The following is a 27,695-nucleotide window of genomic DNA, read 5'->3' as shown; positions in this document are numbered from 1 at the left end:
TCATATTTATGTATCGCGCCGTTTGTGGCTGTCTTTCAACTGACGGAATCTTTCCAATCGCAACTAAATATTCCATGATCATCCCTATCCTCAAGCACTTAAACTACAATCAAAAATCGGCAATTCCTCCTCAGTAGATATTATTTACTTTTGAATACATAATGGGAGAGGCAGTGATCAATGTCTTACAAATATTTGAACATAGCTGCTAAGGTTCAGTGACCGTGTCAGAATTATATTGTAACAAATAAGCCCTCGGTCACAAATATTAAGTCAAAAACTGACCTGGTTTCGACGCCACTATGAGCGCCGTCTTCAGAATTAGACTAACTGTACTAAAACATTAGGTATTTAGTACATTAATAAAATTAAAGTTTGTACTGACTCGAAAAGATGCAGTACTTACAAGTCATATATTAAAAAAGATCTCAGCCGGAAAGGCGACGTCATGAACACTTGTCAGATGGCGAGCCGCTAAGGGCTGCTCGTACTGTGGACAAGGGTTGCAACAAGACTGAGGTGCCCACCTCAACTGCGATACCTGCTCCTCCTATTATATAGGGCAAACCGGACGTGCTTACAAATATTTACTGTTAAAAACAGTCTTGATCACGATTTATTTATCAAGGTTACCGGTTTCGACCATTACTGTGGTCATCTTCAGACCATTGAGTAGGAACCTCTTTCTGTTGGAGAATCGCTACTAATTCTCCAACAGAAAGAGGTTCCTACTCAATGGTCTGAAGATGACCACAGCAGTGGTCGAAACCGGTCACCTTGATAAATAAATCGTGATCAAGACTGTTTTCAATAGTAGATATTATTTCATTATGATATGAACCACTGCCTGTCACTTTCGATGCTAGAAAGAAAAATAGCTGCTCGATCAATTCGTTCGGGTTATTCCAGTGGACACAGTCCATACGAACTGACGATTTGTCCAAGGCTGTCTTGCAGTCTTTAACATCACGTTCGTTTTATTTCTCTCTATGCATCTATATTCCAATATCAATATGTGTTTCATCATCTCTCAGTGATGGTGATGATGATCCAACACTTTTACCTAGTGCAGGCTTAAAGATATTGATGTACTTGTAGCCCCTATTGGAATTTACTTGTAACCCAGAAAATGTTAGCATTATTTTGAAGATCTTGAGCTGTGTAACACTTTTCACCGGGTTAATTCTAAGCAATAGATTACATAAACGTCTCATTGCTGGGTATCTTAGATTGTGAATTTTTAAATCATTTCCATTGCTATCTACCGGTGAATCGCCACTTATTCGCAATATTGTTATTGGAATGAATCTATGCTGTCTACTGTACCATGCTGTTTGTCTAACGGTTTATTAAAAATGATGCTGCCAGAGTATCTCCTACCTTTGCTATAATTTTCTTTTGTACTTCTTCTTCATCATTTTCTTCTTCATCATCTTCCTCATTATATGCATCATCAGCTACAGCAGTTTGAGAAGTGGGTTTAAAAGCTTTTTCCAGTGCTGACTCAGCCTCCATTTTTCGCAGCAACGATTTGAAAGCCTGTCTTTTAAGACTGATTTTTCATCAAACAGAATTGAGAAGCATGTTGCTGTTGTTGACAAACGCAACTCAGCGATCACCTGAACTAGTTATAAGGAAGCATCTCAGTTTGTGCTACAGTACCAAACTGCTCACATGTAGCGAATGACGACTGTCAAGCATCTTTCCTCTCCTACTACTCCCGAGCTTCAATGTGGCAGATTAAATGCAAATTCAACTATCAAAATTAATATGATAATGCCCATTATTCAGTTCATCATCTTTAATTATAACTAGAAAACTGTATGCATTCTCACCCCATTCTAGTTTACATGTTTTGAGGAATGCATTAAAAGTCACATAAATGTTAACTCAGCCGTTGGAAACAAGCCTTAAATTACGTTATCTTATTTGAAAAAAAAAAAAAAAAATAACTACACTAGCATTGTCTCTAATTAAGTATTTCGGAATATTGCTGTCTGCTTGACATACATAAAAGTTATCTACGTTGTAACGGCGACGCATAGAAAAGTATGCCTTTAAAGTATGATCTTCCTTATTAATAGCAATGAAACCAAAAATAAAAATCGAAAACGGTAGCATTTATCGGGTGATAATGGGTTGTCCTTACCTGAAAATGTAAAATATCCACTATCATTCAAGTTCTACATGACGTCTTCTTTAAATTTACGTAAACTTGTGAAGAGATTTGGAGAACAAACTCACGAAGGAGAAGTTTAATTGTCTCATTCGTTTCTAATCAACTGCAAGGACCAGATATAATGATTCTGTGTCAAGAAGTAGATCGCCAAGTTCGCGATTTTGTGATTGTGATCCACTTCGGTCAGCAATAGGACTGATGGAAGTTGAAGAGCACGCTTCTCGAATACATCTTTAACTACGCTAAGGACTCTTCTGTCTTGCAGCATCTAATATACAGGATCCCCCTTCTAAGAGTCGACAGCTGCATTTTATCTGGTGTTTCTGTAGATAACCGCAGTTCGATTTTTCCAATGTGTAACTGAAGTAGCCGGCCGGGGTGGCCAAGCGGTTCTAGGCGCTACAGTCTGGACCCGCGCGACCGCTACGGTCGCAGGTTCGAATTCTGCCTCGGGCATTGATGTGTGTGATGTCCTTAGGTTAGTTGGGTTTAAGTAGTTCTAAGTTCTAGGGGACTGATTACCTCAAATGTTAAGTCCCATAGTGCTTAGAGCCATTTGAACTATTTTGTAACTGAAGTCAACCCAGACAAATACTGCTTGTCACGTGTTTCATGTTATGGGCAGTGTCGACGGAAAGTTTCGGTCTGTTTCCCTTTACAAACAAAACAAATTTTTGTCTCGCGGTCACATTCTCGCTTCCCGGTCAGGTGTCCCGGGTTCGATTCCCGACGGGATCAGGGATTTTCATCTGCCTCGAGATGACAGGGTGCTTGTATTGTCTTCATCATTTCATGATCATTCATTCAAGGGGCGAGATTTACCCGTGCAAAGGTTGGGAATTTGTAAGGGCGTTGATAACCGCGCAGTTGAGCGTCCCACAAACCAAACATCATCATCATCATCATCAAAACGAATTTTAAAGCAAAATTCTACTTGCTAATTCGACAGAGCGGATCCAAGTGAGTCTAGTGTGATATTCGTTTTATCGATATGTGTTAAGGGAACAGTAAAAAATGATGAATAACGAGGACTCCAGCAGCGACTGAGCAGCGCTACTGCATGGCGGTAGCACTCGGCGTGGACCAGGGAGACACACGGAGTCACTGCTGGGGTACCGATCACTCCTCGAGTGTTACACTACTGGCCATTAAAATTGCTACACGAAGAAGAAATGCAGATGATAAACGAGTATTCATTGGACAAATATATTATACTAGAACTGACATGTGATTACATTTTCACACAATTTGGGTGCATAGATCCTGAGAAATCAGTACCCACAACAACAGAGGTCTGGCCGTAATAACGGCCTTGATACGCCTGGGCATTGAGTCAAACAGAGCTTGGATGGCGTGTACAGGTACAGCTGCCCATACAGCTTCAACACGATACCACTGTTCATCAAAAGTAGTGACTGGCGTATTGTGACGAGCCAGTTGCTCGGCCACCATTGACCAGACGTTTTCAATTGGTGAGAGATCTGGAGAACGTGCTGGCCAGAGTAGCAGACGAACATTTTCTGTATCCAGAAAGGCCCGTACAGGACCTGCAATATTCGGTCGTGCATTATCCTGCTGAAATGTAGGGTTTCGCAGGGATCGAATGAAGGGTAGAGCCACGGGTCGTAACACATCTTAAATGTAACGTCCACTGTTTAAAGTGCCGTCAATGCGAACAGGAGGTGACCGAGACGTGTAACCAATGGCACCCCATACCATCACGCCAGGCGATACGCCAGTATGGCCATGTCGAATACACGCTTCCAATGTGCGTTCACCGCGATGTCGCCAAACACGGATGCGACCATCATGATGCTGTAAACAGAACCTGGATTCATCCGAAAAAAATGACGTTTTCCCATACGTGCATCCAGGTTCGTCGTTGAGTACACCATCGCAGGAGCTCCTGTCTGTGATGCAGCGTCGTGGGTAACCGCAGCCATGGTCTCCGAACTGATAGTCCAAGCTGCTGCAAACGTCGTCGAACTGTTCGTGCAGATGGTTGTTGTCCTGCAAACGTCCCCATCTGTTGACTCAGGGATCGAGACGTGGCTGCACGATCCGTTACAGCCATGCGGATAAGCTACCTGTCATTTCGACTGCTAGTGATACGAGGCCGTTGGGATCCAGCCCGGCGTTCCGTTAACATATATCGGTAAAACGAATATAGGAATAGACTGATTCGGGACCGCTCTATTGAATAGGCATTTAATACTGAGCTTTAAAAATCATTTTGTTTGTAAAGGGACGCAAACCGACGCTTTACATCTACACTGGGCATCACGTGAAGGACTTGATGAGCGGTATTTGTTTGGGCTGACTCGTTACACATTACAAAAATGAAACTGCAAATACCCGTCGAAATGCCAGAGAAAATGCGCCTGACATCTCTCAAGAGAAACACCCTGTATGTAAGAGCAAGGACTAGGTTCCAATACATTACTCGTAATGTAGAACTTGAGAAATGTGCAAGGAGGAGCAGCAGAAGAAGGAGACGCGAGGTGTCTCTTTCCTTCTACACCTACATCTACATGATTACTCTGCAATTCACATTTAAGTGCTTGGTAGAGGGTTCATCGAACCACGATCATACTATCTCTCTACCATTCCACTCTCGAACAGCGCGCGGGAAAAACGAACAGCTAAACCTTTCTGTTCGAGCTCTGGTTTCTCTTATTTTATTTTGTTGATCATTCCTACCTATGTAGGTTGGGCTCAACAAAATATTTTCGCATTCGGAAGAGAAAGTTGGTGACTGAAATTTCGTAAATAGATCTCGCCGCGACGAAAAACGTCTTTGCTTTAATGACTTCCATCTCAACTCGCGTATCATATCTGCCACACTCTCTCCCCTATTACGTGATAATACAAAACGAGCTGCCCATTTTTGCACCCTTTCGATGTCCTCCGTCAATCCCACCTGATAAGGATCCCACACTGCGCAGCAATATTCTAACAGAGGACGAACGAGTGTCTCTTTAGTGGACTTGTTGCATCTTCTAAGTGTCCTGCCAATGAAACGCAACCTTTGGCTCGCCTTCCCCACAATATTATCTATGTGGTCTTTCCAACTGAAGTTGTACGTAATTTGAACACCCAGGTACTTAGTTGAATTGACAGCCTTGAGAATTGTACTATTTATCGAGTAATCGAATTCCAACGGATTTCTTTTGGAACTCATGTGGATCACCTCACACTTTTCGTTATTTAGCGTCAACTGCCACCTGCCACACCATACAGCAATCTTTTCTAAATCGCTTTGCAACTGATACTGGTCTTCGGATGACCTTACTAGACGGACAATTACAGCATCATCTGCGAACAACCTAAGAGAACTGCTCAGATTGTCACCCAGATCATTTATATAGACCAGGAACAGCAGAGGTCCCAGGACGCTTCCCTGGGGAACACCTGATATCACTTCAGTTTTACTCGATGATTTGGCGTCTATTACTACGAACTGCGACCTTCCTGACAGGAAATCACGAATCCAGTCGCACAACTGAGACGATACCCCATAGGCCCGCAGCTTGATTAGAAGTCGCTTGTGAAGAACGGTGTCAAAAGCTTTCCGGAAATCTAGAAATACGGAATCAACTTGAGATTCTATGTCGATATCGGCCATTACTTCGTACGAATAAATCATGTTATTAATGATTTATACCTAGAACTTCGTATGCCTGGCTACTCATTATGCAGTCCAAGAAAAAAGTTGGTGAAAGGACTGAAAAAAGTAATGTTGGATCAATTCATTATATGAGGCACGTAAGAAACATGGCATTGCTTATGAAATACACCCAGACAGTTCGTCGACAAACAGAAAGCATACTCGATCGTGGTTGAAAAAGGGTGGAAAATAGTGAAAGCAAAAGACACTAAGCGCAATAATAAATTAGCTGCTTTAGCAGTGACTGGTACAATGACACCTAAAGTTGAAATTCACAGGTAAGAAAAAGAATAAGATCACAGAGAATGTAATGAACAAAATAATTTAAAGAAATTCTAAGTAGTCTTATGTGTATGAAGCCAGGCAGTTATCTGAAAGAAGCTGTGAAAGTTGCTCGTAAAATTGCTACGCAAGTTACTCCAAAAACAAGATTGCTCAGCAGAGAGCGTCCAATATCAGTCCCAAAACTGGTGAAATACTAACTCTTACTGTAATATTTGCTGCTTTATCAGTGTTTAGAGGATTTGGTGGAGATTTAAAAAAAATGTTCAAATGTGTGTGAATTTCTAAGGGAATAAACTGCTGAGGTCATCGGTCCCTAGTCTTACACACTACTTAAACTAACCTATGCTAAAAACAACACACACACCCATGCCCGAGGGAGGACTCGAACCTCCTGTGGGAAGGGCCGCGCAGTTCGTGACATGGCGCCTCAAACCGCGTGGCCACTGCGCGAAGCCGCTGGAGATTTATTGAAGGTTGATAAAGCTATTAATTATGCAAAAACTGCTCACAAACATTATCATGCAATGGAAGCAATAGAGTTTTGCCAAGGGAAAGGGTTGTATTTAGGATAATATAGCAAAAACAGATTTGATCTGTATTTAAAAAAATCTCCTTCAGCAGTTTTCCAAGGAAGAGCCTTAATGAGATTGACTTGGAACATTATGCAAAAATGCCGGAAATACCTCATTTCTGAGGTTCGTTTATAAGATATACTTAACCAAAAAGTCTAAAAGGTATGGGAGTGCGAATGTTAACCTCCAAGGAGTAACTGAAGCTGGTTCACAACGGTTACCTTGCAAGAAGAACGGTAATGTTGAGCTTTACTTCGATAACTTCGGAACTTTACCACCTTCATCGAAAATAGTGAGGTGCCGGTATTTCAAAAACTGTGTAATAGAGTATAGCTACAATAGGTTTAAAGCATATAAAAGTCAGAGTTATGGCCATATTTGTCTCAAATTTCTGAATTATAGATACGTAAATTAGCAAGTCTCGTAGCACGTACTGGCAGTATTACAATGTATACCGCTGATCTTGGTTTAACGTTAGGCTATCAGGTGAAAACTCGATTATAGCTGCTATTTTCAATCCCACACCAAATTTGTCTCATTACGTGTACGAATTTACCTTACTCAACTTATTTACCACCAATTCCATAGCCGGCCGGTGTGGCCGTGCGGTTAAAGGCGCTTCAGTCTGGAACCGCGTGACCGCAGCGGTCGCAGGTTCGAATCCTGCCTCGGCCATGGATGTGTGTGATGTCCTTAGGTTAGTTAGGTTTAATTAGTTCTAAGTTCTAGGGGACTGATGACCTCAGAAGTTAAGTCGCATACTGCTCAGAGCCATTTGAACCACCAATTCCATACCGTAAGTTCTCTAAAGAATCAATAATTATTACTTCTACAATCAGGTAGGCAATTAGGAAATTCTGCACAGAGCTACTTTAAAACATGAAACTTTTGAACCCCATGACAGTCTTTCCGACTTGTTGAGGGCGTAGTGTCATACCAAATCAAGGACTACTCTCAAGGTAAGATGTGGAATGACATATATGTTGATTTCAAGCTGGATAATTATATAATTTTAGGTTTTGAGAGAAATATAATTGGAGAAGAAGCCTTAGAGAAAACAGAACGTCCAGTAAATATTTCGAATGTTAACGTACTGTGTTTTGACTGTAATATTTCTGGAGATTCATTACACGATGCTACGCCTACACACGCGTTACGTAAGTTCCGGCCTACAGCACCAACTGGATATGAGATTGTGTCATCACCAAATTTACCCATTTACTTGACAGTTGTGCAAGATACGTTTCAGAATGAAGTATATAATCAGAAATCAAGACGAAGATCTTGTAAGTTTCGACAGTGATGAAATATCTGTTCGGCCACACTTCAGAAAACGTTTTGGGATCCTACACAAGATGCATGTTTTGTCTCAAAAGATGGAGAACGAGAATTAGAATAACAAGAAGAATGTGAAAAATGTAACTTCTCACAGTCGACAAATACTATTACCACAATGATACGTAGGGCTGTAAATAGTAGGAAGCTATTTGATGAACTGTTTATTGCCATGGCAGCAAAATATTGAGCTGTTATTGGGACAACTAAATATGTATAACACAACTGCCTTAGAAACTTTCCAATTTGCCTATTTCTTAGAAAGGAGCGCGGCTTAAGGAGGAGATGAGAAATGTCACTGGATGAGCTGATAAAGCAGTAAAATTCTGAGATTTTATCAGGAGACCTAAATATGTGTAACACAATTGGATTAAAAGCTCTCTGACTGGCTTATTTCCAAACAAGGGGGCAAGGCTTAAGGAGTTGAGAAATATGACTAAACAGTAAAAGATTCAGATTTGACTGGAAGAGCTAAACGTCTGTGTTGGTTTGGATGCTCTCTGATTGGTCTACCTCCGAGAAAGGTGTCGAGAAAAGTGATTGGACAGCAAAATATTGAGCTGTTAATTGGAGAGACGTTCTTCTGTTGTGTTATTTGGAAGAAAGGGGCTTGGCTAAGCTGAAAGGGGGGGGGGGGCGGGGGGGTCTGGGAAGGGACTTGTCTTACTGAAAGAGGATGGTAGGGTGGGGGGGGGGGGAGGGGCTAGTGGGTTTCAAAGCCACATTTCGTCCAATGTCGTCATTGCTCTTATATCATGAACAAAGTGAACCATTCCTTTTTATTGAGAACAGTTTCACAGGAATCTCGTATCTAGAGATACTATAAACACGCTATTTCCCCAACTTCAAAGTGATCCAACGTAATTTCAAGATCGTGAAAGATGATGCTCCGCCTCACTTCCTCACTTCACTAACTGCGCCTAACGTTACCTGAACAAGGCCATTGCAGGACGTTAGATTAGAGGAGGAGGAAATGATCAAATTCATTGTCGGTGGGCAGCAGATCTCACCTCCTTCGATTTTTATATATGGGGCACATAAAAGATAATTTTTTATCCAATGTATGCCTTAAACTCTTCACGATCTGTGACATTGAATTATTGGAGGTGTGAATTCGATAGAGACCAACTGAATCGTGCATAGTAAGGATTGAGATAATGTTTTTATGGTTTTCGCATAAAACATTGTGCTCAGAATGAGCGCATAACTGTTTGAACCTTGCAATCTGAATTTTTCTATGTCCAGGAGCGTTAGGATTGTGAGTCCATCCTTTATGCTTTCCGAGAAATAAATGTTTGAAATATGCTCCTTTTTTGAATAATCCTGTATTCTGAGAGCTCGGAAATGGGATGGGGAAGTTGGGGTGAGTCGTTATGTCGATTCACCGGCCGGGGTGGGCGAGCGGTTCCAGGCGCTACAGTCTGGAACCGCGCGACCGCTACGGTCGCAGGTTCGAATCCAGCCTCGGGCATGGATGTGTGTGATGTCCTTAGGTTAGTTAGGTTTAAGTAGTTCTACGTTCTAGGGGACTAATGACCTCAGCAGTTAAGTCTCATAGTGCTCAGAGCCAATTTTTTCGTTATGTGGATTCGGTGTCGGTCCATCCACAGAATATTTTTTTTTGTGTTCAGCGTGAGTACACTATTTGGGAATCAACAAATAGGAAAGAACTTATTTTTTAAACGTATAAATGAACATTTTTCTTTCAAATAACTGAGGAACATTTCTTCACCACTAGGAAAAAAGGAGCAACTTTCTAATTTATAGACACAGAAGTAATAATCAAATTTTTACTTACAAAAAATGTTTTCATACCTGTCTGTACAGTCAATACTGTTTGAAATACGAACAACTTTTAAAATTAACCATTAGAATGGTGATTACACCTTCTCTGAACGTCTGCGACCAGATTTTAAAATTGCGGAAATATTCCTTAACAGACGTCTAAAAACTGCTTTAATATGATGCGGTGAAACACTAGTAATGCTTGGACGGAATGATACTCATTTCTGCAAGGAATTGTGTTCTATGTTCCGTCAACGTGGAACAAGCGAAGGTTAAATGACTGTTATCGCCATCGTCGGAGTTAATGCAATCAAAATTTCTTAGTTGTAGTTCTTAGTTGTGTTTAACAACTCCAGCCATTTGAATGTGGTCTCATTGTGGGCCTGCCGGAAGCTGGATGGATGTATCGACGGATTACTGCATTTGTTGGGTACAATGTATCGGTGGTGTGTCGCTGCTTTCAATAGTGGTTTGTAGAACTTTCCCACACCTGCAGACCAGGTTCTGGATGTGCGTGTAGTACAGAGACATGGCAAGATCGACGCATCATCCAGGGACGAAATCCGGGCTCATGTTGAACCTAATGCGTCATCAGGAATCAAAGGGAACCGCCTACTTGCAGCGGGATTAAGATCGCGTGTGCCTCTGACCAGGCTACCACTGACGCCATGACACTCTCAAGCATGGCTGTTCTGGTGTCGTGAAAGAGTTGACTAAAGAGTGGAATGGTGCTCTGTTGTCTTCAGCAATGATAGTAGGTTCCGTCTGTTTGCGAGTGATTGATGCGCAAGCGTATGGCATAGATCTAGTGAGCTGCCTGTTCCATAGACCATTCGCTCAAGACACACAGCTACCACCATGGCCTACACAGTGTCGAAGGCCATTAGTTATTGCTCGCGGTCACATTTGGTGTTTATGCAGGGTAAAGTAACCTGTGCCCGCTACATTGTATGGCTGTTATCCTCTTGCTACTACCATTTCTTCGACAGGAAGGTGATGTGTCTTTTCAGCAGCACAATGCCTATCCACGTACGGCTGATGCGACGTAACATGCCCTTCGTGGTGCACGACAACTTTCCTGGCCAACAAGAACGTCAGCTGAACACCTATTGGTTCAAATGGTTCAAATGGCTCTGAGCACTATGGGACTTAACATCTAAGGTCATCAGTCCCCTAGAACTCAGAACTACTTAAACCTAACTAACCTAAGGACATCACACACACCCATGCCCGAGGCAGGATTCGAACCTGCGACCGAAGCGGTCGCTCGGTTCCAGACTGCAGCGCCTAGAACCGCACGGCCGCCACGGCCGGCGAACACCTATGGGACGTGATTAAGTGGGAACTTAATGATTCTCCAGGGTCTGGAAAAACAATTGACTAGCTGGCGAAGAGATCTCGGGCTTCCAGCCGGGTGGCGGTGTCTTCAAACTGCGACGTTTCGACGAGTGACATACTTTGAAGACACCGCCACCCGGCTGGAAGCCCGAGAACTCTTCGCCAGCTGTATACGACGGGAAAGCATACATTCACAACAATTGACTAATTGCAAGAAAAGGAACAAAATGCTTGTGACAATCTGTCGAAGGATGCCATTCGGCACCTTTATAATAGTTCGCATGCAAGAGTACACACCTGTCGCCAGAGTGTGTGTGCCGGGAGGGGGGGGGGGCGGAGGGGGGGGGGGACGATGGAGTTTGGGTAAACTGTATTGATCCGACTTTTTGAGGACCCTTTGCTCCGACGTGTGTCTGAGTTTTGGTCTGAATTTGTCATCATATATGCCTACGATGATGCACTACACTGTCAGTTCACTTGTCAATGAAACGACCTTGTTTTTGACGGTGCTGCATTTTTTCCGGCAATGCGTGCGAGCACTGAAAGACTTAAGTCGAAACAAGGCCCCGGGAGTAGACAACATTCCATTAGAACTACTGACAGCCTAGGGAGAGCCAGTCCTGACAAAACTCTACCATCTGATGAGCAAGGTGTATGAGACAGGCGAAATACCCTCAGACTTCAAGAAGAATATAATAATCCCAATCCCAAAAAAAAGCAGGTTTGACAGATGTGAAAATTACCGAACTATCAGTTTAATAAGTCACAGCTGCAAAATACTGACGCGACTTCTTTACAGACGAATGGAAAAACTGATAGAAGCCGACCTCGGGGGAGATCAGTTTGGATTCCGTAGAAATATTGGAACACGTGAGGCAATACTGACCCTACGACTTATCTTAGAAAATAGATTAAGGAAAGGCAAACCTACGTTTCTAGCATTTGTAGACTTAGAGAAAGCTTTTGACAATGTTGACTGGAATACTCTCTTTCAAATTCTAAGGGTGGCAGGGGTAAAATACAGGGAGCGTAAGGCAATTTACAATTTGTACAGAAACCAGATGGCAGTTGTAAGAGTCGAAGGACATGAAAGGGAAGCAGTGGTCGGGAAGTGAGTGAGACAGGGCTGTAGCCTCTCCCCGATGTTATTCAATCTGTATATTGAGCAAGCAGTAAAGGAAACAAAAGAAAAATTCGGAGTGGGTATTAAAATCCATGGAGAAGAAATAAAAACTTTGAGGTTTGCCAATGACATTGTAATTCTGTCAGAGACAGCAAAGGACTTGGAAGAGCAGTTGAACGGAATGGTCAGTGTCTTGAAAGGAGGATATAAAATGAACATCAACAAAACCAAACAAGGATAATGGAATGTAGTCGAATTAAGTCGGATGATGCTGAGGGAATTAGATTAGGAAATGAGACACTTAAAGTAGTAAAGGAGTTTTGCTATTTGTGGAGCAAAATAACTGATGATGGTCGAAGTAGAGAGGATATGGCAAGGAAAGCGTTTCTGAAGAAGGGAAATTTGTTAACATCGAGTATAGATTTAAGTGTTAGGAAGTCGTTTCTGAAAGTATTTGTATGGAGTGTAGCCATGTATGGAAGTGAAACATGGACGATAAATAGTTTGGACAAGAAGAGAATAGAAGTTTTCGAAATGTGGTGCTACAGAAGAATGCTGAAGATTAGATGGGTAGATCACATAACTAATGAGGAGGTATTGAACAGAAGTGGAGAGAAGAGAAATTTGTGGCACAACTTGATTAGAAGAAGGGATCGGTTGGTAGGACATGTTCCGAGGCATCAAGGGACCACCAATTTAGTATTGGAGGGCAGCGTGGAGGGTAAAAATCGTAAAGGGAGACCTAGAGATAAATACGCTAAGCAGATTCAGAAGGATGTAGGTTGCGGTAGCTACTGGCAGATTAAGAAGTTTGCACAGGATAGAGTAGCATGGAGAGCTGCATCAAACCAGTCTCAGGACTGAAGACCACAACAACAACTTATTAATTTCTTTGAGAGCATTCCTTTACATCGTGGGTTATGTCGATAGCAAGTTTTCTATTTGTTTTCCCCGTTGACAGTGGTTTTCAGAAGCACCTAGTTTGCAGGGGTGATACAATTGTTTGATGTGTTTCGCAGCAGCTGCTAGACGTGAGTGGCGACTGACCCGTTCGTAGACGAGGTTCTGCAGGTAGTTGGGGTCGCTGTAGTAGGGGTCCCATTGGAAGGTCGGGTAGTGGGTCATCAGCTGGCGGTATGCCTCCAGAGCCGCGACGCGCGTCTGCTTCGCCGTTGCCGCAAGCGCCTTCATCTCCGTCTGCTGCTCGCGCCGTATGCGCTTGATCCGCTCCAGCGCCTCGTGGTCCACCACGTCCTCCATCACCGACACCTCCTCCTCCAGCACCTGCGCACCACCACAGTGTGCGCCTGGCTTTATGTACTTACTTCAATGTATAGACCCACTGTTAGGGACTATACAGGTCGTACAAATGACACACAAATGTACAAATAATAATTTTAATAAAAAAAGATACAGAAGTCTAAAGGAATAGGCTAGATAATACACTCTAAGGAAAAAATACGGCACACCACAAGGGAATTATCCAAGTAGGACGGAGATCTGTAGATGACACGTACAAGTACAGACACACAAACGATTACAGTGTCAGAACAATTAGATGATTTATTCAAGAGAAACAGCTTCACAAACTGAGCAAGTCAGTAACGCTGCTCCACCTCTGGCCCTTACGCAAGTAGTTATGTGTCTTGGCATTGATTGGTATCCTCCTTAGGGATATCGTGCCTAATTCTGTCTAATTGGCGCGTCAAAATACACAAGTCTAAAGGAATAGGCTAGATAATACACTCTAAGGAAAAAAATACGGCACACCACTAGGGCATTATCCGGCTGTCATTTAGCTATAATATAGCAGGTCAGCAACTGGAAGCAGTTAATTCCATAAATTATCTGGGAGTACGCATTAGGAGTGATTTAAAATGGAATGATCATATAAAGTTGATCGTCGGTAAAGCAGATGCCAGACTGAGATTCATTGGAAGAATCCTAAGGAAATGCAATCCGAAAACAAAGGAAGTAGGTTACAGTACACTTGTTCGCACACTGCTTGAATACTGCCCAGCAGTGTGGGATCCGTACCAGATAGGGTTGATAGAAGAGATAGAGAAGATCCAACGGAGAGCAGCGCGCTTCGTTACAGGATCATTTAGTAATCGCGAAAGCGTTACGGAGGTGATAGATAGACTCCAGTGGAAGACTCTGCAAGAGAGACGCTCAGTAGCTCAGTACGGGCTTTTGTTGAAGTTCCGAGAAGATACCTTCACCGAGGAGTCAAGCAGTATATTGCTCCTTCCTACGTATATCTCGCGAAGAGACCATGAGGATAAAATCAGAGAGATTAGAGCCCACACAGAGGCATACCGACAATCTTTCTTTCCACGAACAATACGAGACTGGAATAGAATGGAGAACCGATAGAGGTACTCAAGGTACCCTCCGCCACACACCGTCAGTTGGCTTGCGGAGTATGGATGTAGATGTAGATGTAGATGGTGGGGGGAGAGATTTGGTGAGTCTGCTGGCCAAGGTAGGGTTTGGCAAGCACGAAGACAAGCTGTAGAAACTCTCGTCACGTGCGGGCTGGCATTATCTCGCTTAAATGTATGCCTAGGAGGGATTGCCATGAAGTGCAACAAAACGGGGCCTAGATTATCGCCGACGTACCACTGTGCAGTAAAGGTGTCGCAAATGACAACCGAAGGGATCCTACTCTGAAATGACATGACACCCCAGACCATTGCTTCCAGCTGTCGGGCCATATGGTGGGGGACGTCATGTTGGTATACCACCGCTGTCGGCGGCGCCTCCATACACGTCTTCGCTGGTCATCAGGGCTCGTTTCGAAGCGGGAACCATTAATGAATGCAGTGCTCCTCCAGTCAATGAGATTTCAGGCCGAGTGTGCCCGACGCCACAGCAGACGGGCTTGGTTTACGGAGGTCAATGGTAGCCGATGCTCAGCCTCCTTATGTGAGCCGCCTCTTAATGGTCCTTGTGGTCCCTGAACCACCAGTTGCATGTCGGATCGATGATATGATGAATGCGGGGCTCTGAGTGCCCCTCTGACTGCTCAGTCCTCACGTTCTGTCGTCTCTCTAGGTCGATCGCTTTCTTCTTAACATTGTGTTCGGCTGTTGTTCACCCATTCCCGCCGTCACCATTGAATAGTGGCATACCTTTCTATTCAAATGTCGAGTGATTTGTCGTTTACCCCAGTCAGCTTCCTTGAGCCCAACTACACGTCGCCTCTCAAGTGCTGACATCTGGTGTATATTGTTTACGTGCCTGAGACGTAGTTATTGTGCAGCTCAGTGCACGGAATGAAATTCGCAGAGACTTTATGCTCTGGTATTGACATGTTCCAACTATCCTTGCCAGGTGCGGGGTGAAATTGGGCTGCACTATCACACAGTCATCCGCCAACTGCCAAGGTTTACAGTTTGCATTTTCCATCGATACCTGTATGATCACACAGTCATCCGCCAACTGCCAAGGTTTACAGTTTGCATTTTCCGTCGATACCTGTATGAATATTAATCTGTGATCAGTTATCATAGCTCCATCGTGGTGCGGTGTTTTCTTGCCTTAGAGCGTATAATCCCACCACCAATCTAAGATATGATAAATTCAACCTACGGCAAGAATGGGTCAGTCGACTATCATTGGTAACGACAGACTATACCAGGCAACGGTGTAGCTTGTAATCTATGTTACTATATAAAGGCAAGATGTTGGGTAACGTTGTTACCAAAAATCTCGAAAAGTTCTTGACCGATTTATTTCAGATTTTTATATCAGTCTCTAATAAAAATTCTGACGTAAAAAAAACAGCAGGTGAAAGTGCAGTGACTCATTAATTCGAACGTGCCACGACGTTCTAGTCACATGTGGCACCAATGGCTGCGGTCCGGTTCCGTCAGTTGCATGTAACCGGAATCATACTTAACCAATACTGTCAGCAAAGATCAACCTCATGAAGTTACAAATACCGCACTTGAGGTCTTATAAAACAGATACTGTAAAGAGATCAACTAAAAACTACAACTGCAGCTCTAGTTCATCTGAAGATAGCTCAAAAGTCCGCGCCTTCCTCCCCTGAATTGGGCTGTAATCCTTGCTGCTGGTCTGTCTACCGCCAAAGTTGCCTGCTGCAACGTTGTTCGTGGCCTACCTACAGGGCTTTTGTAAGAACATTGCAGCTTCCCTTAGGGAGAACTTATCTGCCAGTCTACGCAGAACCGTACACAATTTCACACTGTATAGAATATTATAAACATATCTACCTCTCAGGTAGTCATTTTCATCGTCTCTAATTGACTCCAGATCATTACAATTCAGATACAGTTCAAAACTAGAGCTCTGGTGTTCCTTTTACACAATAGAACAGACACACACATTTTCCGCCCGTTCTCCTATTTATTCTATGGAGATAGGTAGGATGTGGTCCCTGACCTGACAATAAATGTAGAAACCCAGGTGAAGAGAGCCATGTGTTACACCTTCTCGTCATACTCGTATCTCCGCTGTTACTTTCATGTTCTTTTGTTGGAATCATTCCTCGAAACCGAACGAGCCCGGGTTCGATTCCGGCCCGGGTCAGAGATTTTCTCTGTTCGGGGACTGAGTGTTGTCTGTTCCTTATTAGTGTATTCTCATTACTGACACGAAAATCACCTACCTGGCGTCACATGACAAGTCTAAAGCCCGTGTAACGTCGTACGAGTCGAAACTGATCAATAAACCCGGCCAAATATGTAAACAACCATGCAAGTGCAGCGCCTATTTGACGGAGGGGATTCGACGGCCGATCAGTTCCACTCATTGCATCAGGAAGGAGGTACACGGCTCGTGTTGTCTGTAGTTCAATCATGCCTAGACGGTCAATACCACGGTTCGATCGCGTCCGCATTGTTATATTGTGCCAGAAAGGGCTCTCAACAGGGAAGTGTCCAGGCGTCTCGGAGTGATCCAAAGAAATGTTGGTCGGACATGGAGGAAATGCAGAAAGACAGGAAGTGTCGATGACATGCCTCGCTCAAGTCGCCCAAGAGCTGCTATTGCAGTGGATGACCGCTACCTACGGATTATGGTTCGGAGGAACCCTGACAGCAACGCCCCCATGTTGAATGATGCTTTAAGTGCAGCCACAGGACGTCTTGTTACGACTGTGCGCAACAGGCTGCATGATACGCAGCTTCACTCCCGACGTCCATGGCGAGGTCCATCTTTGCAACCACGACATATGCAGCGAGGTACAGATGGGCCCAACAACATGCCGAATGGACGGCTCAGGATTGGAATCATGTTCTCTTCACCGATAAGTGTCGTATATGCTTTCAACCAGACAATAGTCAGAGACGTATGTGGAAGCAACCCGGTCAGGCTGAACGCCTTAGACACACTGTCCAGCGAATTCAGCTGGGCGGAGGTTCCCTGCTGTCTTGGGGTGGCATTATGTGGGGCCAACGTACGCCGCTGATGGTCATGGAAGGCGCCGTAACGGCTGTACGATACGTGAATGCCATCCTCCGGCCGATAGTGCAACCATATCGGCACCATATTGGCGAGGCAATCGTCTTCATGGACGACAATTCGCGCCCCCATCATGCACATCATGTGAATTACTTCCTTCAGGATAACGACATCGCTCGACTGGAGTGGCCAGCATGTTCTCCAGACATGAGCCCTATCGAACATGCCTGGGATAGATCGAAAAGTGCTGTTTATGTACGATGTAACCGGCCAACCACTCTGAGGGATCTACGCCGAATCGCCGTTGAGGAGTGGGACAATCTGGACCGACAGTGCCTTGATGAACTTGGGGATAATATGCCACGACTGATACAGGTATGCATCAATGCAAGAGGATGTGCTACTAGGTATTAGAGATACTGGTGTGCGCAGCAGTCTGGACCACACCTCTGAAGGTCTCGCTGTGTGGTGGTACACAATACAATGCGTGGTTTTTATGAGGAATAAAAAGGGCGGTAATGATGTTTATGTTGATCTCTATTGCAAGTTTCCGGAATTCTCGGAACCGAGGAGATCCAAAACTTTATATATATATATATATATATATATATATATATATATATATATATATATATATATATATATATATAGTGAAGCGAAATACGCGCACCCGGGCTTCGCAGCGCGACTTCTCACATGCCAGCGATAAAAAAATGCCTGTCACAAAATTTCGTCCGGCGAGTACATCGGGCAGAAAAAGGACGTTAAAGAATGGCAGTCTGGCAACACTGTTATCACATGTGTGATAACTATCTCTGTCAGGACGTTTTAATCGTGCCGTAGAACTGGTGCAGTGGATAGAGTTTTGAGCTAGCATGCAGGAGGTCGAGGGTTCGAGCCTTTTTTATTTGCTAATTTCATTCTGACATTTCATACTGTAATATACACCGTGGTTAGACAAATAAGAAATAGAAAATTGAAACAAATGACCTGTCATAGGACAGAATAACTATAAAACCATATCAATTTCGAGATGCTAAAGATGACAGTACAATACAATAACACAACAGCTACTTGTCATTTACACTACATGTAACGTGAGCTATCAGATGTCGCATATTAGCAACCAGTGACGATAATAAAGTCTATATTAATGACCGCATGATCTTCGCAACAGAATATATTCTGCTCAGAACAACATATGCTCAAAGCGACGTACAGTCCAAACATTGCGTAACCCGCCGGGTCATGCAGCTCTGGACCCTACGCAGCAAAGCTGCGTCCACAGTAACAAGAGCAACATGAAGAAGCGCTACCAATTCTTCCACATTCGACGGCAGAGTAGAGTGCACGTGGTCCTTCAGGTGTCCCCACAGGAAGAAATACAGAGGATTTAGGTCAGGTGAACGCAGTGGCCATACAACTGGACCTCCACGTCTGAACCATTTCCCTGGAAATGTTCATGCCAAATACCGTCGCACGTTAATTCCAGAGTGTGTAGGTGCACTACCATGTTGGAACCATATTCTCTGTCGAACATGTAGTGGAATATCTTCCAGCGCTTCAGGCAGATAGTTTAAGAGGAATGAATGATACCTTTTTGCAGTCAACCCATCAGGCAAATACCTGTCGCCCAATATTCTGGCCCAGACATTGATACAAAAGCGAACTTGATGTCCATGGTCACGGATGATGTGCGGGTTAGCCTCACACCAATGGTGGGCATTGTGTATATTGAGGACACCCTCACGAGTGAATGCTGCTTCATCTAACCATATAACTGTGTTCACGAAGTCATCGTTGGCTTCCTGTTGTTATTGGAACCAGTCACAGAATTGCATCCGCTGATGGCGTTCTGCAGGATGCCGGTGTTGCATGAAAGCATAATGACGGGGTTGCAGCCCATGCTCATGCAGCAAGTTAACGACAGTGCGTTGCGAGACACACAGCTGCCTTGCTACGCTACGTGTACTTCGCTGACATTCTTTATGTATGACCTCAGAATAGCTTCCTCAGTAGCTGGAGTAGGGCAAGTCCGTGAAAGACATCTGCCACGCGATGGTGGAAGGAGAGAACCTGACTCTCGAAGGCGCAGCTCCATGTGACGAAACACATTTTTATCTGGATGGCGTCACGAGGATATCTAGCAGCATATTCACGAGCGGCAATACCAGCCCGGTTATCATATGCACCAAATACCAAAAGGTTATCCACATATTCATCGTTTGTGTATGCCATACGTCTGCCACTCTGGTTTAGAGGTTTACAATGAGAAAATTCGATATGTGTATGCATGTCTACATCTACATCTACATCTACATGGATACTCTCGAAACCACATTCAAGTGCCTGACAGAGGGTTCATCGAACCACCTTCACAGTTCTCTATTATTCTGATCTCGTATAGCGCGCGGAAAGAATGAACACCAATATCTTTCCGTACTAGCTCTGATTTCCCTTATTTTGTCGTGGTGATCGTAACTCCCTATGTAGGTCAGTGTCAACAAAATATTTTCGCATTCGGAGGAGAAAGTTGGTGATTGGAACTTCGCCAGAAGATTCCGTCGCAACGAGAAACGTCTTTCTTTATTGATTTCCAGCCCAAATCCTGTATCATTTCTGTGACACTCTCTCCCATATTTCGCGATAATACAAAACGTGCTGCCTTTCTTTGAACTTTTTCGATGTACTCCGTCAGTTCTATATGGTAAGGATCCCACACCGCAGCAGTATTCTAAAAGATCAAAAAATGTTCAAATGTGTGTGAAATCTTATGGGAGTTAACTGCTAAGGTCATCAGTCCCTAAGCTAACACACTACTTAACTTCAATTATCCTAAGGACAAACACACACACCCATGCCCGAGGGAGGACTCGAACCTCCGCCGGGACCAGCCGCACAGCCCATGACTGCAGCGCCTTAGACCGCTCGGATTCTAAAAGAGGACGGACAAGCGTAGTGTAGGCAGTCTCCTTAGCAGGTCTGTTACGTTTTCTAAGTGTCCTGCCAATAAAACGCAGTCTTTGGTTAGCCTTCCCCACAACATTTTCTATGTGTTCCTTCTAATTTAAATTGTTCTCAGTTGTAATACCTAGGTATTTAGTTGAATTTACGGCTTTTAGATTAGACTGATTTATCATTGGAGACTGTCACAGGGGGATTACTTTATTCGCAACTAGTCCCTTTCTGGTGGACAGCACATACAGTATAAACACGCCGTCAGTCCTACACACTGTTCCACCTGACGTGCATTACCCCTCTGACAGATATTGCTCCGCATGATTCATCCCAACACCGCTAATTGTGAAATGTTTGGTTTCGAATTACACTGTTTCCCTAATGTTAATAGACATAACATTTCCACAACCCCATCGATAGAATAATGATAATAATGCATCGATATACATACTAGACAGCATGCGGTTACCAGACTGAGTGTTGAAAGGCATAATTAGTGGGACCATGGTGATAACATATACAAATAGTAACCGAGTTTGGGCATATTTCGCAGGGCATGTTGCTAGTCCTGCTGGTAACGTAAGACCCTAACAAAATGTAATGGACCTGAACGAGGCAAGAATAATAGTTGGACCTGATCTATAGGATCATTGGAGAAGGGTACAAAGAAAACAGGTTTCGCATTTAGTAGATGAAGTGGTGTGAGTAAATTCACGCCCACGACGAGGAAACGGCTTCTTTCAAAGCTGACCAATCTTCCATTTTTACAGTTGTTGTATGTAAGTGCAAATGATTTTTAGAGACCCGCTTCAAATCACTGTTGACGATTAAGAAGAGAGATACCGTACCACCTGGACTACATTTACCAAATGAAAAGCATATGCCTCAAATCCAGGAACGAACCATCTACCTCCTGCATGCTAACCCAAAACTCTACCCACTGCACCAACTGTACAGCAAAAAGTATGTGTGCGCGCAGAGGTAGTTACCATACATGTGATTACAGTGTTGCCAGATTGCTACTGTTTAATGTCCTTTCTCTGCTGGATGTACTCGCAGGACGAAATTTTGTGACAGACATTTTTTTATCGCTGGCATATGAGGAGTCGCGCTGCGAAGCCCGAGTCCGCGAATTTCGCATCACCCTGTATATATATATGGTGCTTCAGTAAAAGTGTTTGCCTTTGTAACTTACAAATTAGTAGGTAACCGTAAACTTTATTGCCATAGGTCAACATAGGAAACGTTACACTTTCTGTGGAGTTATTTACAGTTTATTATGTTATTTTCCAAAGAGTTACAGCAAAGAGATACAATTTTTTAAATGGAAGAACAGTTTTTTCTGTGACGCACTGGAATCATTGAAACCAGCTGTGTACAAATTACTGGAACCACATTCCTATCACTTTTAGTGTGGGGGCTACAGCCCTTCAAAGTTTCAATACCACACACTGTACATTATGCGACGCGCTTTCTGAAGGCGCTGCGGACGAGATGTAACGACGTCCGCATCATGGAACAAACATCCTTGATGCGCTGTTAGACTGCTGACTGTCGCCGTGAACGGTCGTATACGCGTCAGGTCGAACCACACACACAAACAGGGTTCAGCGTGCCGCGATTACTGGATGAAGATGGCGTAAACGTACACGAGTACTTTGACATGTTGCTGATGATCTGCGAATGCCGACACGATGCCACAGAAGCAGTCATGTCGTATGCCGAGAGATATCCTAGGAGAAGAGCTCCGGCAACCATTACGTTCTTACGTGCTGAACAACGACTTCAGGAAAGAGAAGGCCTGGGAAGGTGCAGCAGAAACAGACTAAGACTGCCAAGAAGTGAGGAGACGGAGGGTCTTGTTTTAGCTGCAACACCCCACGATCCCCATTCCAACTTACGAGACATAGCTGCAGTCGCTGGTATCAGCCTTACATCTGTGTGGCGTGTAGTACAGGATCACAGGTTTCATCCGTACCGCCTGTCACTGACCCGGGAGGTGCATGGGAACGATTTCAATCGGAGAGTTAATTTTTGCGAATGGGCCATGCGTAATTTCACTCTGGACTCATTATAAAGTGTTATATTCTCTGATAAGTCAGCGTTCGCAGATTATGGTGCGCTGAACCATCGTAACATGCACTACTGAGACGCAGAAAATCCTCGGTGGGTACGACCTGTCGAACGAACATCAGCGTCGGTGGTCCATTAATGTACGGTGTTTAATCCGTGGGGATGAAATCATCGGTCCACACTGCTTCACAGGTACTATCAGGTGAGATGTATCGGGGTTTTATGGTCGACAGTTTGGCTGCTCCCCTTGAACATACGTGTCTAGACATCAGACTCCGTATGTGGATACAGCACGATGGTCTCCTAGCCTATTCTGTGCATACTGTTATGTAAGAACTGAACAACAGATTCCCTGGAAGATAGCTGGTGCGCCGTGGTCCTCATCAATGGCCTGCGCAATCGCCTGATTTAACACCAGTAGACTTCTTTTTGTGGGGATATCTAAAGAAAAGAGTTAATGTCATCCTAGGTGATCGGGGAAGCACGTCGCTCCGTGACACAGGCGACGCTACATCTCGTCCGCCGCTCCTTTAGAAGGCGGATTGCATTGCGCATTTAGGAACATGAACACACATTTGAACACATCATTTAAATCAACACTCCGCCATCAGAACATCCACCACCACACACTCAAGTATTATGAACAGCGTGTGGTATCCGCACCTGAAACTTTTAAAGGATTGTAGCTCCCAAGCTAAACGTGATAGGAATGTGACTTAAACTGATTTGTATACAGCTGGTTTCAATGAGTCCAGTACATGATAAAAACAACTATTGTTCCATTTAAAAAATTGTATCTCTTTGCTGTAACTCTTTGGAAAATAACACAAACTGTGTTCATAGCTCCGCAGGAAGTTTAACGTTTCTATTGGCATACCGCACTAAATTTTCCTGTCACGTATTACTTTGTAAGTTACAGAAGCAAACACTTTTACTGAAACACACCACACCAACTTGGGCGTTACTGCCTACAGCTTAGTGGATTTTATGGACGAACAGAGCAAGCTGAGTTTTGTAAGACCTCTGGTCCTGGAATCCACTTTGATTCAGACAGAGGAGATTTTTGGTCTCCAGAGATATCATAGTATGAGAGTTAAAAAGCTACTGAATAGTGTGCACAATAAACTAGCGATATCCTACAAGGTTAAAATCAGGCGCCATAATTTAGTTATAAAACTAGGGGGACCCTATGCTTCGGAGAGTCTTATTCTGAATAAAATGGCATAGTTGGAACAACTTGGAAAGAAGGAAGATTCTTAGGAAAATTATGGAACCTCAGAAGACTACTTAGAAGAATGTGAACACGATTAACGAACACAATGCGGAAACGATAGTTGAAATTGTATGGGTACCTAGCAAGAAAGGACGAACACAGACGAAGCAAAATATTTTCAAATACTTCACACCATTAAAGTTCCTCTAAGTGGGTACAAGAGATCAGAAGAGATGCACTAGAAACTGGTATTACACTAGTGGTGATCAAAAACGAGGAAGTATTCAGAAGCAAGGTGAACAGCATTTCAGCATTTGAAGAGAAACTACTAACGAGGAGGTCCATACATTACATTTCCGAGAAGTAGAGCAAGAAGTGAAGTGACAGAATGGAGAGGTTGTCGAAGAGAGGAAAGGAAAGGCCAAGAAGCCTAATGTTCCATGTGATATGTAGGTGGCCGAATACGGAAGAAAGAAAATAAGCATACATAACTGGCTCATGAATATCTCATTCTCATTATGACAGAAGATAGTGTGTATCAGTTCCACATCCATCGAACAGCAATTGGCAACTTAAATTTGAAGCAATCAGGCACATTGTACTGCCTTACATCTACATAGATACTCCGCAAACCACTATAATGTGCGTGGCGGAGGATACCCTGTAAAACTACTAGTTATTTCGTTTCCTGTTCCACTTGCAAATAGAACGAGGGAAAAACGACTTTGTATATGCCTCCGTATGTGCCCTAATTTCTCGTATTTTATCTTCGTGGTACTTACGCGCGATGTATGTTGGCTGCAGTAGAACCGTTCGAAAGTTTGCTTTAAATGTTGCTTCTCTAAATTTTTTCAATGGTGTCCCTCGAAAAGAACGTTGCCTTCCCTCCAAGGATCCCCATTAGAGTTCCCGAAGCATCCCCGCAACACTCACCTGTTGTTCGATTCCACCAGTAACAAATCTAGCAGCCCCCCTCTGAATTGCTTCGATGTCTTTCTTTAATCCAACATGGTACGGATCCCAAACACTCGAGCAGTACTCAAGAATAGGTTACACTAGCGTCCTACAAGCGGTCTCCTTTACAGATGAAACACACTTTCCGAAAATTCTCCCAATAAACCGAAGTCGACCATTCACCTTCCCTACCACAGTCTCTACATGCTCGTTCCATTTCATATCGCTTTATAATGTTACACCCAGATATTCAAACGAGGTGACTGTGTCAAGAAGGACACTACTACTTTTGTATCCGAACAGTAAGCGTTTGTTTTTCGTAAGCATCCACATTAACTTAACTTTTCTACATTTAGAGCTAGTTACCATTCATCACACCACCCATAAATTTTGTATAAGTCATCTTGTATCCTCCAACAGTCACTCAATTTTCACCTTACTGTACACCACAACATCATCAGCAAGCAACCGCAGATTGCTGTCCAGCCTGTCCGCCAAATCATTTACGTATATGGAGAACAACAGCGGTCCTATCGCACTTGTCTGGGCCACTCCTGATGATACTCTCGTCTCTGGTGAACACTACCAGTCGAGAACAACATGCTGTGTTCTAAAATTTAAAAAGCTTCGAGCCACTCACATATCTGTGAATCTATTGCATATGCTCGTACCTTCGTTAACAGTCTGTAATGGGGCACCGTGTCAAATGCTTTCCGGAAATCTAGAAATATGGAATCTACCTGTAGCCCTTCATCCATAGTTCGCAGAAAAGGGCAAGCTGAGGTTTAGCACGAGCGATTCTTTCTAAAACTATGCTGATCCGTGGACATAAGCTTCTCGGGTCTCAAGAAAATTTATTATATTCGAACTCAGAATATGTTCAAGGAGTCTGCAGCGGGTCCTTTCTTTTCTACATCTACATCTACATCTACATTGATACTCCGCAAGCCACCCAACGGTGTGTGGCGGAGGGCACTTTACGTGCCACTGTCATTACCTCCCTTTCCTGTTCCAGTCCCGTATGGTTCGCGGGAAGAACGACTGTCTGAAAGCCTCCGTGCGCGCTCTAATCTCTCTAATTTTACATTCGTGATCTCCTCGGGAAGTATAAGTAGGGGGAAGCAATATATTCGATACCTCATCCAGAAACGCACCCTCTCGAAACCTGGCGAGCAAGCTACACCGCGATGCAGAGCGCCTCTCTTGCAGAGTCTGCCACTTGAGTTTATTAAACATCTCCGTAACGCTATCACGGTTACCAAATAACCCAGTGACGAAACGCCCCGCTCTTCTTTGGATCTTCTCTATCTCCTCCGTCAACCCGACCTGGTACGGATCCCACACTGATGAGCAATACTCAAGTATAGGTCGAACGAGTGTTTTGTAAGCCACCTCCTTTGTTGATGGACTACATTTTCTAAGCACTCTCCCAATGAATCTCAACCTGGTACCCGCCTTACCAACAATTAGTTTTATATGATCATTCCACTTCAAATCGTTCCGTACGCATACTCCCAGATATTTTACAGAAGTAACTGCTACCAGTGTTTGTTCCGCTATCATATAATCATACAATAAAGGATCCTTCTTTCTATGTATTCGCAATACATTACATTTGTCTATGTTAAGGGTCAGTTGCCACTCCCTGCACCAAGTGCCTATCCGCTGCAGATCTTCCTGTATTTCGGTACAATTTTCTAATGCAGCAACTTCTCTGTATATTACAGCATCATCCGCGAAAAGCCGCATGGAACTTCCGACACTATCTACTAAGTCATTTATATATATTGTGAAAAGCAATGGTCCCATAACACTCCCCTGTGGCACGCCAGAGGTTACTTTAACGTCTGTAGACGTCTCTCCATTGATAACAACATGCTGTGTTCTGTTTGCCAAAAACTCCTCAATCCAGCCACACAGCTGGTCTGATATTCCGTAGGCTCTTACTTTGCTTATCAGGCGACAGTGCGGAACTGTATCGAACGCCTTCCGGAAGTCAAGAAAAATAGCATCTACCTGGGAGCCTGTATCTAATATTTTCTGGGTCTCATGAACAAATAAGGCGAGTTGGGTCTCACACGATCGCTGTTTCCGGAATCCATGTTGATTCCTACATAGTAGATTCTGGGTTTCCAGAAATGACATGATACGCGAGCAAAAAACATGTTCTAAAATTCTACAAGAGATCGACGTAAGAGATATAGGTCTATAGTTTTGCGCATCTGCTCGACGACCCTTCTTGAAGACTGGGACTATCTGTGCTCTTTTCCAATCATTTGGAACCCTCCGTTCCTCTAGAGACTTGCGGTACACGGCTGTTAGAAGGGGGGCAAGTTCTTTCGCGTACTCTGTGTAGAATCGAATTGGTATCCCGTCCAGGTCCAGTGGACTTTCCTCTATTGAGTGATTCCAGTTGCTTTTCTATTCCTTGGACACTTATTTCGATGTCAGCCATTTTTTCGTTTGTGCGAGGATTCCGCGCTTTTTACCAGTTGCTTGGGACTTTGCTCTGCTGAGTGGTCAGCGTGGCGGATTGCCGTCCTACGGGCCCGGGTTCGATTCCCGTCTGGGTCTGGGATTTTCTCCGCTCAGGGACTGGGTGTTGTGTTGTCTTCATCATCATTTGATCTCCATCCGGCGCGCGGGTCGCCCATTGTGGCGTCGAATGTAATAAGACCTGCACCAAGGCGGCCGGACCTGCCCCGTAAGGGGCCTCCCGACCAACGATGCCAAACGCTCGTTTCCATTTCTGGGCGAGAGATTCGCGACAAATGCAAGCTAAT

General features: G+C 43.9%; 1 protein-coding gene across 5 annotated transcripts in view; it reads right to left on the bottom strand.

Moving 5' to 3' along the window:
• Positions 1-27,695, bottom strand: part of LOC126457583 (uncharacterized) — a 273,738-nt gene that overhangs the window by 37,107 nt on the left and 208,936 nt on the right. For all 5 annotated transcript variants that reach the window (XM_050094010.1, XM_050094009.1, XM_050094008.1 and 2 more), the window contains one exon: positions 13,332-13,568. In XM_050094010.1, the coding sequence (XP_049949967.1) occupies positions 13,332-13,568 (237 nt within the window). The remainder of the gene's footprint in view (positions 1-13,331; positions 13,569-27,695) is intronic.

This window comes from Schistocerca serialis, chromosome 2, assembly GCF_023864345.2.
Source record: "Schistocerca serialis cubense isolate TAMUIC-IGC-003099 chromosome 2, iqSchSeri2.2, whole genome shotgun sequence".
Classification (NCBI taxonomy): Eukaryota; Metazoa; Arthropoda; class Insecta; order Orthoptera; family Acrididae; genus Schistocerca; species Schistocerca serialis.
This window is presented reverse-complemented; position numbering and strand designations above follow the sequence as displayed.